At 36.1% G+C, this 14,194-nt stretch overlaps 1 protein-coding gene across 1 annotated transcript in view; it reads right to left on the bottom strand.

Annotated features, from left to right (window-relative positions):
* COL4A4 (collagen type IV alpha 4 chain) overlaps nucleotides 1-14,194 on the bottom strand; it is a 64,602-nt gene that overhangs the window by 46,830 nt on the left and 3,578 nt on the right. The window contains exons 3-7 of the mRNA XM_038146041.1: nucleotides 13,535-13,574; nucleotides 11,624-11,701; nucleotides 2,265-2,399; nucleotides 1,338-1,382; nucleotides 478-594 (exon numbers count right to left, since the gene is read on the bottom strand). Of these exons, the coding sequence (XP_038001969.1) occupies nucleotides 478-594; nucleotides 1,338-1,382; nucleotides 2,265-2,399; nucleotides 11,624-11,701; nucleotides 13,535-13,574 (415 nt within the window). The remainder of the gene's footprint in view (nucleotides 1-477; nucleotides 595-1,337; nucleotides 1,383-2,264; nucleotides 2,400-11,623; nucleotides 11,702-13,534; nucleotides 13,575-14,194) is intronic.

Here is a 14,194-nt window from a genome sequence, read left to right on the forward strand (position 1 = left end):
ATCTCTGCATAAACAGATATATGCCCAGGCAAGACTAGGAGTGCACAGAGCACTCCTAGTAAAAAAGTGGTACCAAATCTTAGAATGTAACAGGACCTAGCCCTGTTGAACCTTCCACTTATTTTTAAGTCATCTCATGTATGTCCCTGCTAGTGATGTTTTTAAGAAATTTCAAGTACTAATGAATGGTATGATGGTTTCAAGCTACTCCTTCTCAGCTGGAGTGGCTACATTCTGGGGAAACAAGACAGAATTTAACTCTCAAGACAGCCATATGTACTTCAAGGATATAGAAACTTATTTCACTTTCGAGCTTAATCTGTTAAGGCAGTGTTTCACTCCCATTAACCCGAGTAAGAATTCCTGGGAATTCCCTGTGCAGCACTGTAAAGCTGATGCCACAGTCTAAGAGTCATTTTAAGAGCTGTTAGCTTGGAGGGGAAATGCACGTGCACAGTGGGAATGCCTTTCACATACATAAGGACCTCTTGGTCCCATGTAACCGTTTTCTCCTGGAAATCCTGGGTCTCCCCTTGAGCCATTGCAGCCGTCCAAACCATGCTTGCCTCTGGGTCCTTCCCTTCCTGGGAGGCCCTGAAAGACAGTTTAATATTTATGAGAAATACACCATGATTAATGGGAAATTACTTTTTAAATTAACAGAACAGTTCAGAAACAAACATATCTCAGATATGAGTGAGATGACTTCTCACAGTGGCACTGGTTTCATATTCTTTTGCATTAGAAATGTCTTCTATTCTGAATAGATTTTTTTGTAATGTAGAACAAATGAGGTAAGTCTTTTGTTTATTTGGGTTTTTTTGATGCATAGCAAATATAATGGGGTTATATAAATACTGGTTAAGAGGACCAGACTGTTCTCACTTGAGTGAAAAAGTCATGTTCCATCTTCTCAGAGAATATAGACTCTAGCTCTCTAGCTACAGTCTTTGCCATGGCTGTCATCCTGGTTTAACAAAGTCTGGTTTTCAGTTGGGGGAAGTCCACAGGCTGTGGGGTTGGTTACCTGGGGATTGGTGGAGCTAATCAGCTGGCTAGTTATGAAGATTTACACCCAGTTAAACCACCTAAAAGACTTGACCACACCTCTGTGGAAAAACACATTTGAAAACTAACAAAGCCCAGGAAAACTCTCTTGGCTTCTGGCCTTTGAGCAGGTAACTGGCCAGGCTGGCCTGTGCAGCCAGGTTGAAGTTAACCTAGTTATTTTACATTTTTTCAAAACATGTTACTCTCTGAGAGAAATGTTAGAGGATTTGCTATGAATTTATGGGACCTGTAATGTTTTTATAAAGAAATATTTGTTTAATACGTACAGGAACACCATCTAAACCAGGAAATCCTGGGACTCCGGTTGGGCCCTAAAAACAGGTGATATGAAAAAACAGAGTTGAGGAGGTCATTACTTAAAAAGAATGAAAAACAAGAATATGTGCTATTATATAGCAAGACACAAAACAAAAAAAAAAGTCTTGTCTGAAATATGAATCAAAAGCCATAATTTTCAGAAATTAAGTATCTGAAAACAACTTCTACAGGCCTAGCAAAAGACTAATGCCAAGAGGTACCCATGTAACAGGTGGTACAAACACCTAATACTCAATAGCTATTCATCCTCCAAAGATTATAAAATGACAGAACGGGAAGTTACCTGTAACTTATGAAATATTTCTGTACATAATTTCACAATCCTGCTCCTGTTTTGATAAAACCAGCAGTACAATTTTTGTTTACAGCATTTACATTTCAGGTGTGCTAGATACTGACATTAGTGATTTCACTTCGAGATCAGTCAAATTAAACTATTAAAACTAATATGAAGTACCAAGGGGCAAGGATTGTAAGATATGAAAGGTATGAATCTGAACTTCAATTTATACTAAGTGGTAATAAAATTCTGTTTAGTGCAGCATTTTTAAAAGCACCATACTGCTCCCTCCAGCTCCACATTACTACACATTCTTTGAGATTAAGGAGGATGACGTGGTATGTGACAATCAGAGTCTGTCTGTTCACCATATTTTATATCTTCTGACAATTCTAATTCTGCAATCCACAGCAAAAAATCTCCTGAAATATGTTTTCAAGAGTCAATTATCTGTAATTAACTTTTGTGAGAATTTTGTGTGAGCAAGAGTATAGTTTGGCAAATGCTTTTTAGTCATTCAGGTTCTGTTTCACTTATCAACATTTAACATTACACACTGTATATACCTAAAAGAGCTGTCTGTGGTGTTTCCTACCTTATCACCTTTTTCTCCAGCTGGCCCAGGCTTCCCATTCTCACCTCTCTGTCCTTTCTCCCCTGGCAGACCAGCTGGTCCTGTAGATCCCAAGGACCCAATTGGACCTTGAGCTCCCAGCTCACCAGGCTGACCCTGAGAAGAGTCCAAAGAAGTGAATGACTATTGCTGTAACCTCCACAGCAATTCAGAGATGACACTGTGCATAAAACAAGGCTTACAATGTATAAATATTCACAATTCAAAACAGCTGCTGGACAGCCTGCAAAACTGTCTCACAAATTATGTCCTATAGGACCTTCAAATTTAACAATTTGCTGAAGGTGATCATTTCTTTTCACCTTCATCAGGTCTCCAAGACCACCTCTGTGAGATGCTTGGGATAACCTTCAAGCCTTCCTGGCTCCAGCAATTGAAGTATCACCTTTTGCAAGCCTAGGACTTCAATGAGCATTGTGTTTTCCCACGAGAATAAAGAGGAGTCCTCCTAGACAAAGGGACTTTGTACACAATTGGAACAAATCTAGCAGTTTCCCTCTTTCAAGTCATGATATGCCAATTAAGTTTTTCCAGCTTACATTTTTCATAATCACTTTCATATCTTAGTGCCTCATATAAAATTTGTGAAGTTCCCGGAGAAAAAAAATAATAGTTATTACCTAACATATTTACAGAAAGTATCAATTTTAATAGATTGTCTTAAAATGGTTTGGGAGGTTGAAGAATGTAATTTATCTATAAATGGCTATACATTGAGTATTTGTGCCTTCATTACCATACAATCTCCATTGATTTTTAGTAACTTTTCCTAGGTAATATACATTCTCCTAAAGCAAAATTGCTCCCCATGCCAACTGGAGTTTTCAGTCTATAACACTGGTGTGGAGTTGTTTCAGATGTGTTGCATTTTTTGTTCTGTGCTGCTCAACAACTATGCAATCATAGCTTCAAAGTGCTGAATGAAGCAAGCTTTCTAATCAGGTTTCACATGTGAGCTGTCTACACTTCCACCCTACAAAAATCTATGTATTTGCAGGTCTTTATTTTGCTTACGTATCTTTTTCATTTTATATCATTATCCTTGTTTACTTATAACATGTTCTGTTTCCAAACTGAAGACTGCTTTGCTTTCAAGACTTCATCCATTAATTATACTAAATTACTATAACTGTAATTAATTATACTGGTTACACAGTATGTATAATCAATCAATAATTTATTATAGTATAGAATTAATTATTATAATTAATTATAATCCTGTATTTTAAAAGAGAGCAAAAGGGAACCCCACACATTCCTGAGAAAACCATGTGGCAATAGGACCACTTGAGGGCAGTAAAAGATATTTCAGTATTCACGGAAATAACAGACTATATATTTTTTTATGAATGGATTAAAGGAAGAAAAAAAAATGGAAACAAAAGATGATTGTAAGAAGACATGTAGCTTCAAGAAGCAAAAGAACTGAGTTCTTGCTTCTCAGTGTAAACATTTCAGCAGGCTGGATCTGTCTGGACAAAATCTTGTGAATTACAACCAGGGACTTAAGCTTCTTTTACTTTTTATTTCTTTTCTAATTGTCTTTTTAAAATCAGTGTGATTTCACAGTGAAAAGAAGTGAAAAAATTATGGTATGCATCATTCAATCAAATCAACAAAACAACAGAGAAGGCAATTTACTGCATGTTTGGACAGGAATGTACTATAGGTTCATGCCACAGTGGAAGTAGGGCTGGATGACCACTGGCCCTTAAACTATGAACAGGAACTTAGTCCAGAGGCTGGGAAAGGTCCTACACTTAGAAATAAGGACCACCTGAAAAAAAGAATCCTCATATGAGTCACGTTCCATTTACCTTTACTCACTCCTCTCACTTCAGCTTTGATCCTACTTCCAGAGAAGTCACTGACAAAAATTCCAGGGCAGGCTTAGCATGTTGTCTTCTCTAACAGTTACAACTTTTGTGGTACCAGAATTTCAGCAGTGTTAAATATTATGCAAATTAAGTGCTACTGGTATTAAAAACTGATGATTCTGCATCCTTGTCAACAGTGAATGGACAGTTGGGATTCTGGGTGTTGAGTGTTAGCTTGCATGAGCAGTTGCAGCCTGTCTACTCATAGAGCCTTGCTCATTCTATGTTAGAATGAATTTATTAATTGAAGTACTTCTAAGTAGCTATTATGCCCTTTAAATACTTGATTTAAAAAATAATTGGACAACCATTTTAATTAAAGCATCATTTTGAGTACAAGTGAAATGAATCAGACTAATAATATAATAAAATACAACTCTTTGAACCATTAGCTTTACTGGAAGTGGTATGGATTTTTAGTTCTCTAGACTATCTGTTACCTTGCAAAATGCATCATTCATCAACAGGAAAAGCATAAGATGTTTTGCACTAATTTTTTAATGCATTTGTCTTTTAGTGCATTTTGTTGACAAAGGTTTCTGCACCAACTTCAGTATTTCTAATTAATAGTGAATATGCTCTGCATTCAAGAGTTGAAAGAGAAAATTTTCAAAACCTGTTATATCCTTTGGACAGTTAAGAAACATGATTTTTATTGCACTCAGAAAAATAAAGCTGAGACACTGTAGGCATTCTATGGTAGTTATTAGAATTAAAAAAATAGACACTTCCAGGACATGTAGTCCTTTAGGTTGGTAAAATGTCTTCATTTGCTGCTACACTGTGAATTTAATTGACTTCAGTAGAAGGTAGTGAAGTCATAGAACAGAGTCACTGAATTCAGAATTCACAATGGGTTTGGCAGCTAATACAACTTTAGCATGCCATGTGAAGCTGATGGATTCTCTCTCTTTCTTTCAGCTCAAAGACTGATAATGACTGGAGCTTTGTTAAGACCAAACTGATACCATGCCATAACATCTATTATCACATCTATTATTTGTGCCCATCCAATGTGACTACCACAGCATTACAGTCTCAGGACAGCTGTAAAAATAAAGAGGATGAAGGTAGTCATGCTCATGTGGAAATGACAAATTAGCTCAGATAAAATGAACAGAATATTATGCCCGCTCTGCCATCTGATGCCAATAAATTCCTCTAGGTTTTCAGTGCCTTGTTAATTGTCTAGGTCAGGAGCTACCATGCCAAGACTATGGTCTGTTATGTTAGCATATCCTGCCTGGGCTTGACCTGCAGTAAGAAATTGACTTTAAGCAAAACAAGGCTATATTTTTTTTTAATTAACTATGCTTCCTAAGACTAAGACTGCATAACTTCAGAATCACGCAACAAAACATTTAATCCTGTTTGGAAAAGGCAATGGCCAAGGTTAACTGGAATTTAAAAAAATTTTTTTTGATGCATGAGACTGAAGAACATCTAATTTTGAGAGTGCCTTGAGCACTTAGCTGTCTCAAGCACAATGTTTTAAAGGAGTCTTAATTGGAAATAAAAAAAGTCATGCTACTCAAGTGAATTGTCTTGCTTCTCATTATCAAATAATTCTAAAGAAACCCAGTTATCACCTTTAGTGAGGACAGTACCCTATGTTACAGGCTATGGAGATGTACCAGTGATTTGTGAAATGCACTTACCTTCTGTTCATAAGAACAAAAGTGAAAATGCCCAGCAATTCCACACAGATTGTAGGCAAATAATACAGCAGCCCTTTCTACTGTGCACTGGACTCTGGCTTGTAACCAGTCTTTCTCATTTCACCAGGAGCAGGACAGAGCAAGAAGGAAAGGAAAGCAGTCTGTGGGCAAGAGAGGAGTGCTCACAAAGGCATTTGGAGAGATGTTTTATTTTGTAATTGGCTTAGTGAGGTGGGGGCATCTGCTGCTGCTCTAAGCTCCACCCATGTCCTCTCCCGTTTTGGAAAAGCTGGTCAATTACACAGCCACAGCTTCCAGGGTTTGGAGGGGTGTTCGTTCTGGGAAGAGTCTACTCCTTGCTGTGTAAGACTAGAACCACACTAATTTTCACTGTAAGTCAAGGCTCAAAAAAACCCTCTTCTAAATAATATAAACCTGATTAAGATTAAATAAATCTGAGAAATCACACAATTTGGCATTAAATCCAGTCTCTTGTCCTTAATAGATCAGATTAGATAATTTTTTCACAGATTTTTAGCCCAGTAAATGCAATAAAAATACTTAGAGCTTGAGAATCATAGAATTTCATAGAATTTCATAGAATGTTTTGGGATAGAAGGGATCTTAAAGATCAAGTGGTTCCAAACCCCCTGTTATGGCTGGGATGACCTTCCACTAGACCAGGTCATTCAAAACCTGGCCTTGAACACTTCCAAAGAGGAGGCATCCACAATTTCCCTGGGTAGCCTGTGTCAGGGCCTCACCACCCTCACAGTGAATTTCTTCCTCATATATAATCTAAATTGTCTTTCAGCTTGAAGCCACTACCCTTTGTTCTGTTACTACAGGCCCTTGTATATACTCTATCTTTCTTGTAAAGAAGATCTGGACCATGCTCTAAACTATTGGAAAATTGGCAACTTATCATATTTGGCAACTTAATTATATTTTTCAATTATATAATATGCTATAAGAACAAAACCCCTGATGATGCAGTTTGGTATTCACAGTGATACTTCACAGAAGCATGACAAATCACAGTGGAGTGCTGAAAACATTATTCACAGTGTATATGTAGGTTTGTGTTTTAACCATGTGGGACTATGAAAAGAAAAACTATCCAATAAGCCAGTGGGTGTCACTGTTGTGTTAAACAAAATCAACAAATCATAATTTAGCACTGAAACTCTTAACTACTAATGGCTGAAAAGTACAAAGAGAGAGCTACAAATAGAGCATAGATATTATAGAAATAGACCACAAATAATTAACATCAGCTTAGCTAATAAAATTGAGTTTTGCTCTGTACTATTCTATTGTTGACAATTTTTGGTTGATTCAAATGTGTAAAAAAGAATGGTTTTGTAGAGTTTTATCTTGTTTGATGTAGAAAAGCTTGGCAATCTGCAGCAACTGAGAAAAAACACAATTTTCAGTATGGTAGGACAGGGGAACCAAAAGTATTAAGAAAAGAAAGATGCTCAAGAACAAAAGGAGGTATCATTAACAAGGTCAAAACTTCTGAGAATTTGAAAAATGTCTAATATGAAATATGCTAATTTATAGATGCTGTAGCTGAGCATCATGTATGACAAACAACCTCAAAGAGACCTTGCAGTGATTGGTGCGATTCTCCTGACAGACTGGAGTGGTTCTGTTTCTATTCCACATTCTGGTAAGCAGGATCCATTCCCTACCAGTTCAAATCCTAACTTCTGCAGTCAGAGAATTGCCTATTCCTCTGCCCAGTTAGGAAAAAAAAAAAAAAAAAGTGTGGTCTGCTTCAGATATAGATTTAGGGATCTCATTTCTCTGGGTCTGTTTTATAGAAAAACATAACATGGTTCTCAGTGAATGTAAGTGAAATGTGTAACTGGTCTCAGGAATCTTCTGCTTTAAATAAAACTTACAGCTAATGTACTGGGAAAAAATGATCAACAAGTAGGAGGCAAATAATGGGAGAAATCTAGATTTCCTCAGATGCTAGTGTACCTATATCTCTGATAGTGGATTTGAGACCAAGCAGAAGAATTTTACATATTTATTTTCTGAGTGTGCAACTTGAAAATTCAAATACAAGTACTGGATATTCCATGTGAATGACAGACATGCATACCAACATGCATGCCAACATGCAAAAAAAGGATGTTTTAATAAATGCCTCTTACTCCACAAAACAGACAGAATTTGCAAATGTTCAGAGTGAGTGCATTTTAACAGTGTTTACACTGTTCTGTAAATTGAACTCCAATAACCCATGAAACTTACTAAGGAAACTTGGCAACTCACAAGATCTACTGGGGAGATGTTACAAGAGAAGCAGTGCCAGAATATTGACTTATTCACAAGTAACTTTCCTCATTCTTACCCCAAGGCAGTGCATTCTTGCCCTGCAGTGACTGATATCAGCTGACTTCCTAACTTACCTGTGACACCCAAGTGACTCAGCATCTCTTGTGAATGCTTACTCCTTACATCTGAAGTGTCAGAAAGTGTAAAACCCTCCTCTTAGATTTCTGTTTTCTGCTTTCTCCCCTACACTAGGATAAAAATAAACCTCTTGCTTCATCTGCAAAAGAACGAACATTGGTCCTGCTGAGTTATATTTATTATTCACTTTGATCCAGGCATTTCACATGACCAAACAGAAGCCAGATCAGGTTGGCTTCATGAATAGATGCTTGCTTCCCAAATCTACTTAACTAAAAACAAAGGCAAAAGAATTGAATAGGATCAATCCGGGGTCAGCACAGGACAGATTTACAATTGGTCAGGGCTAACTGCAAACCATTTTTTAGCTACCTAAATTCTATTAGAGCAGGCAGCATTTTTGATACAACACCGCAGGAGTTTTCCAGGAAAAAACTTTCCAATGTGAAAAAGAGGATGAAATGGTGGAAAGGTTTTACTATGCCTTCAATGAAAATTGAAATCACAGACCTTATGGCCTACCAAATAGGAAGAGGGGAAAAAGAATCTAAGAAGTCAGGTAGAACACTTACTGCCAAATATACTTTCACTAATGATGATGTTTTGCCTCATTTAGCTCTTCTACAATTCTGGAATGTCTAGGTATAATAGCACACAGTATGGACAAAGAGACTTAGCAGCACATTTTAATGGTGTCCTATATAAGAGGGAGTCCTTTTGAGTTGTGACATAAGATTAAAAGATAAACAGTATCATGAGAGACTAACTCCAACAAGACTGCAATCCCAAGTGAACAGAAGTCAAAATTTCATTGTGATGTGAATAATTGCAATGATATACTATTAGCAGTAGTGACTAAAATGTTTTTTTCAATGATTTCTTGCTAATGAATAGGAGTGCAAATCTATTTCTTGCACAAAGTTATATATAGTTGAGAGAATTAAAAATTACAGGTACACAAGCTCTTCTAAAACCCAACAGAGGAACTGATGCATAGCTATAATGGTTTTATTTAAATATGAAATGAAAATTCAGCTATTTGCTTCTACTTATGTTTCAACTTGCCCACTATCAATACATTCAAGTATGGCCATGGCAGTTTCATTTCTTATTCCCACGGTCGGCTTTTCTCTAGCTAAACCTTAATTATTATTGTCTTGTCCACTTACAATAAAGAAGTCTTTTGATGTTGAAATTTAAAATATTTTCAAATGGGCAAATAGAAGGCAAAGTCTTAGTACCAAAAGTTCTGAATATTTAGGCTTGTGTACTGTGCAATGCCAGAGGCTTTTAATAACCATTTATTTCTTACAATTTCAAGACAGGATTGAGGAAGATGCAAAACTCTGAGGAACAAGCCCCAGAACAGGACAAAAAAAGCAGATACAGACAGAAAAAGCAGATAAAGCAGATGTTTTGCATTCTAGAAAGCTAACAATAAGATAAACCAATCTTTTATTTTGTAATGGGTAGTCTCCACAAAAACTCAGAGAGCAAAGTTAGTGTGTCAGAGTGTAAAAGCAGAACACAGCAAAGTTTAAAAACCAGAAGAATAGTAGTCTGAAAGAAAAGATTAAATAATCCTACAGAAAATTATTCTTCACCATACATTAGTATAGAAAATATGTGCAGTAATCTATGTGAGGCAATGTTTAGTAAAGCCACATTTCATGTAGGGTCTGAAGAGTACTTCTGTTTGTAGTATATTGATTAATATAAATGACTGCATGAAATATAAATTAATAGTACATTGAAGGTACTTTATCCATTATCCATCAGGGTACATGTACATCCTTATTTCAGAGCTTTTTCAGAAAATGGTACAATTCTCAGACTTACAGTTGCGTAACAGCATTCAATTAATTTTGAAATGTTTATTCCACTTCTATTTGGCACTTAGGTCCAGTTCCTTGGAATTATTTAGAAAACTAACTGCAAATTCATGAATAATAGTACAGTTTACATGCGATGAGGACAGCCTAGGAAAGAACTAGAACAACTGCAGGAGGTATTTATTATTTATTGACTGATCATGAGCAGGTAATTCAGAACTTCCAGGCAACTGAGTGAGAACCCAAATCAGGGAAATTCCCCCTCGTTTGAGAGTTCATTGCTTTTAAATGGCACTTCAGATCAGGTTTTTGGTATCCAAAACAGTCTGTTCAGTAGCACTGAGAGACACTGCAGAGGTACCAGTCAAAATACTTTTCCTGGGATGCCCTTTTGTTAGCACAGTGTTGCAGAGATATACGCATCCTAGACCTCTATTATGAAAATCCTACAGCATGGGGGACTTTCACATAGACATAATCCTGCAGGATTAGGATAGGATCCAAGGACACCAGGGCAGTGATCATGACACAGCAAAGCGTGCAGCTAACTGCAGAGGCACAGGAAGAAAAAGGTGTGTCTTGCTTTTTCTGGGAACTCAGGTTGTCCACAAAGAAATGGGCCATGTGGCTCTTCCAAAATTGATCTGCCATATTCAACCTTCCTAAACCTAAACTTAACCATTAGTACTTTGCTAGAAAACACTTTTCATCACTGACAATTTTTCGGTTGATCACTAATCGGGATACACACACACACACACACACACACACACACACACACACACACACACACATATATATATATATATATATATATATATATAAATATAAAACTTTGGTATATATAGAAGTTTTTTCCTCACATGATGTTTAAATTATTGGCTATCTCTACATGGGATGCATTCTGAGAAAGAACAGCCAAGACAAACTAGTCATCACTGGTCGTATTTCAATTAGCAATTAGCAGCATGCACAGTTACTAATTTTAGCATGTAATGTGAAAATGCCTTAGAGCTGTTTTATAATTATTCATAAGACAAAGATAATTTGGCATTTTTTTAAAGTTAGTATCTTAAGTGAGTAAGATAAAAAGTCTGCAAACATTTTTAGAGTCACCTAACCCAAATAAGAAGTAACTAAGTTCTCCTATAACTAGAGAATGGCATGGACATTCTCTTTCAACCAGAGTCTTAGTAGAAGACAAGTTTAGATTTCTATACTTTACTTGTATTAGGAATTACATCACTCTAATTTCTAGACTGATTTAAAAGAATCCTTAATACAAGAAAGGTACCATGATTAGTAGAAACCCAATTAGAAACAGAATTCCTTACAATCTTGGGTTTCTTCAGTGACAGCAGTACTTGATACCAGTGACAGAATTATACTAGTTTGTCAGATGTGTTTATGTCTCAATATCGATTTATTGATTTATCAACCATGTTGATTTTCAGGAACAGCAATGTGCACAAAATGAACAGTATTTGCAACAGTAATTATCATTAGCTCTAATCACAACTTACCCTTGATCCTTTTTCTGGAAAGCACCGACAAATTGAACAGTCTTGTCCCCCACATGGATCAATGTATGCATATCCTCCCTAAAAATTGAAAGGTTATGGATTTATCAATGCACAACAGACAACAACTATATCATCAAATATTGTCAGCTGGACATATTAGCTAATTAGATGATTTTCAAGGCAAAAGATCTCTTATCAACATAAATATACTGACAAGGTAGAAGCCATATGTAAAAGCTTATTACTTGTTGCTGTAAAAGGTGGAAGACCTTAACTACAAGTTATGTTACATAACACTAAATATTACAGCCAAATATAACTTAGGAAACCAGCTGCACCTGAAATAGATTGTATCAGAACCAGAATTTAATTTACAATAATGTGAAATTTGTAATCCATCACATTATTTTAGGAGATTGTTCAACTACAATGAAATGATAAAAGGCAAAACAAGGTAAAGGAGCAAGATGTTCACTCAGAGATAAAACCTTGAATTTAATTCTTGTCTATTAAATGAAACTAAGTATATGCATGGTGTAATTATGCATTGCCTACTATTAATTTACTTACTTCTTGTATTAAAAAATTTCTGTTATTGTCCTTTTAATAGCAAAGAAATGACTGCTTTTCTCTTCAGATTGCAATGAGAAAAAATATTATTCAAGGGGAAATGAAAACACAACAAAATGTAAATTCAGTACATCTTGTGTGTGGTAAATGAACATGATTTCACTGTTCTTTTCTATTTCTCCAAATGTAATATTAAGCATATATCATATGAACTTATAAACTAAGTTGGAATGTCCACTAAATGACATTTTTTGGAGTAAAAATGTGTAAATTATCAAAGATATTTTAAAGACAATTTTAACAAGGAGGTAAAATATTTAAGAATAATGTAGATAAACAAGTAAATGGTGATAAAACAAGTATCTCCTCAGTGTGGGTTTTCATCATTATCAATGTCAAGATTGTTTTGTTACTGGTTTTAATACCCAACAGAACACTATAGGCTCATACTTCAATGTTTCAAGGAGAAAGCTCTGACAAATATTAGACAAGGAGGAAAAATTCTGTTCTTTCTATCTATATCATTTTTAGAATATCTGGAATTCCCAAACCTCAGAACAAGAGGGTATGATGGTCTCTCTCACAAACTGCTTGTCTTTCACACACTGCATTTCCCATGAAATTACTAATCTACTCTGCACTAGTCTTTCACATAGTTGTTAGAATCTTGCCTCTCCTGGAATGTCAATAGATTACAAGCTTCCAATAACAGAACTATTATCCTTTCTTCTGATTGAACGGTTATTTTAAAAAAATATTTCCATCTTCAACAGCTGAAATAAAAAGGGATAAAAAATAGACTCTACAAAAGAAGAGCTTGTAAATATTTGAAAGAATACAAAGAGGATGGACTTGAAAGAAGGTAATGGCATTGCAAACATAAGGGTAATACGAAGGCCAGTACAGACAGGACAATAAAGTAGATATTGAAACTATATTATATGTGAAAATTTGGCTTCAGAGTGATGGGACTGCCCAAAGAAGCCAATTTAAGATCTAGGTTAACATACAGAGCAGAATGGAAAGCTAGAATTGACATGTGCCATTAGAGAGTCTTCATGAGGAAGGAGATAGACTCAGTGAACAAGGGAGGGTTTTCTACATCCAGCTTCCCAAAAACACCTCAGGAAGTCAGAATTAGAATCTAGAAAAATCCAGAGCACAAAATTGCAAATTAGGTAAGCTGAGTAGCAGAAAGGAAAGTCAGAACCGCAGAAATAGGGGAAGGAAATTACAGTTTTCCCACAGAACTATTGGTCATTTTGGTGCATGTGGTGCTACTTGTTTGAACTCTACCATTCTACCCCTCGCCAGCCTAAAGTAAATATCAATGTCACTTACCCCATCAATTCCTTGAGTTGAAAAAACAATCAGCAGGGACCTGATTTAAAAGAAGAAAACTTAATTAAAACTACCCTCAAAACATCAAACCTTTACGAAAATTTAGCCTGTAGAAAGTGAGAAGTGATCAAGTGTATACATGATTCAATCCTGTTTGGGGTGACTACATAGTGTTTTTATAAGGGGTGCACACCATCAAGAAATGGCCTCCCATGCTGTAAATATTTGTCTTTTTGGATTTGTTAGACTGAGGACAAATAGAGAGGCGTGAACAAGACTATGTAAAAGTCATTATAACTCCTCTTTTTAACCTATTTCCAATCCTAAAATTGGAAGGGCCAGAGGTGACCCATTCCAGACTGATTTCTCCATGAATACCATGAGGTGAAGACTGAGTAGAGACAGGAATGATCTGCATCTACCCTGAAATCAGTTAGCTGGTGCTGTTTTCTTTTGCACAGAGAAAGAGGGCAAGAGAAGGTAGAGAGGAAAGCCCCATTCAGAACAGCCACATGATTCCAGAGCAGCTGCTGGGGAAGCCCAGCTCCATGCCAACCATTGCTAGTGATGGGTTGTAAAGTTTACCAAAAAAACTATACTAAAATAAAAAGTTAGTCCAAAATTTCTGCAGCAATACAGAAAATAAGCATTCTTTTAAAT

Source organism: Motacilla alba, chromosome 9 (genome assembly GCF_015832195.1).
Source record: "Motacilla alba alba isolate MOTALB_02 chromosome 9, Motacilla_alba_V1.0_pri, whole genome shotgun sequence".
NCBI classification, from domain to species: Eukaryota; Metazoa; Chordata; class Aves; order Passeriformes; family Motacillidae; genus Motacilla; species Motacilla alba.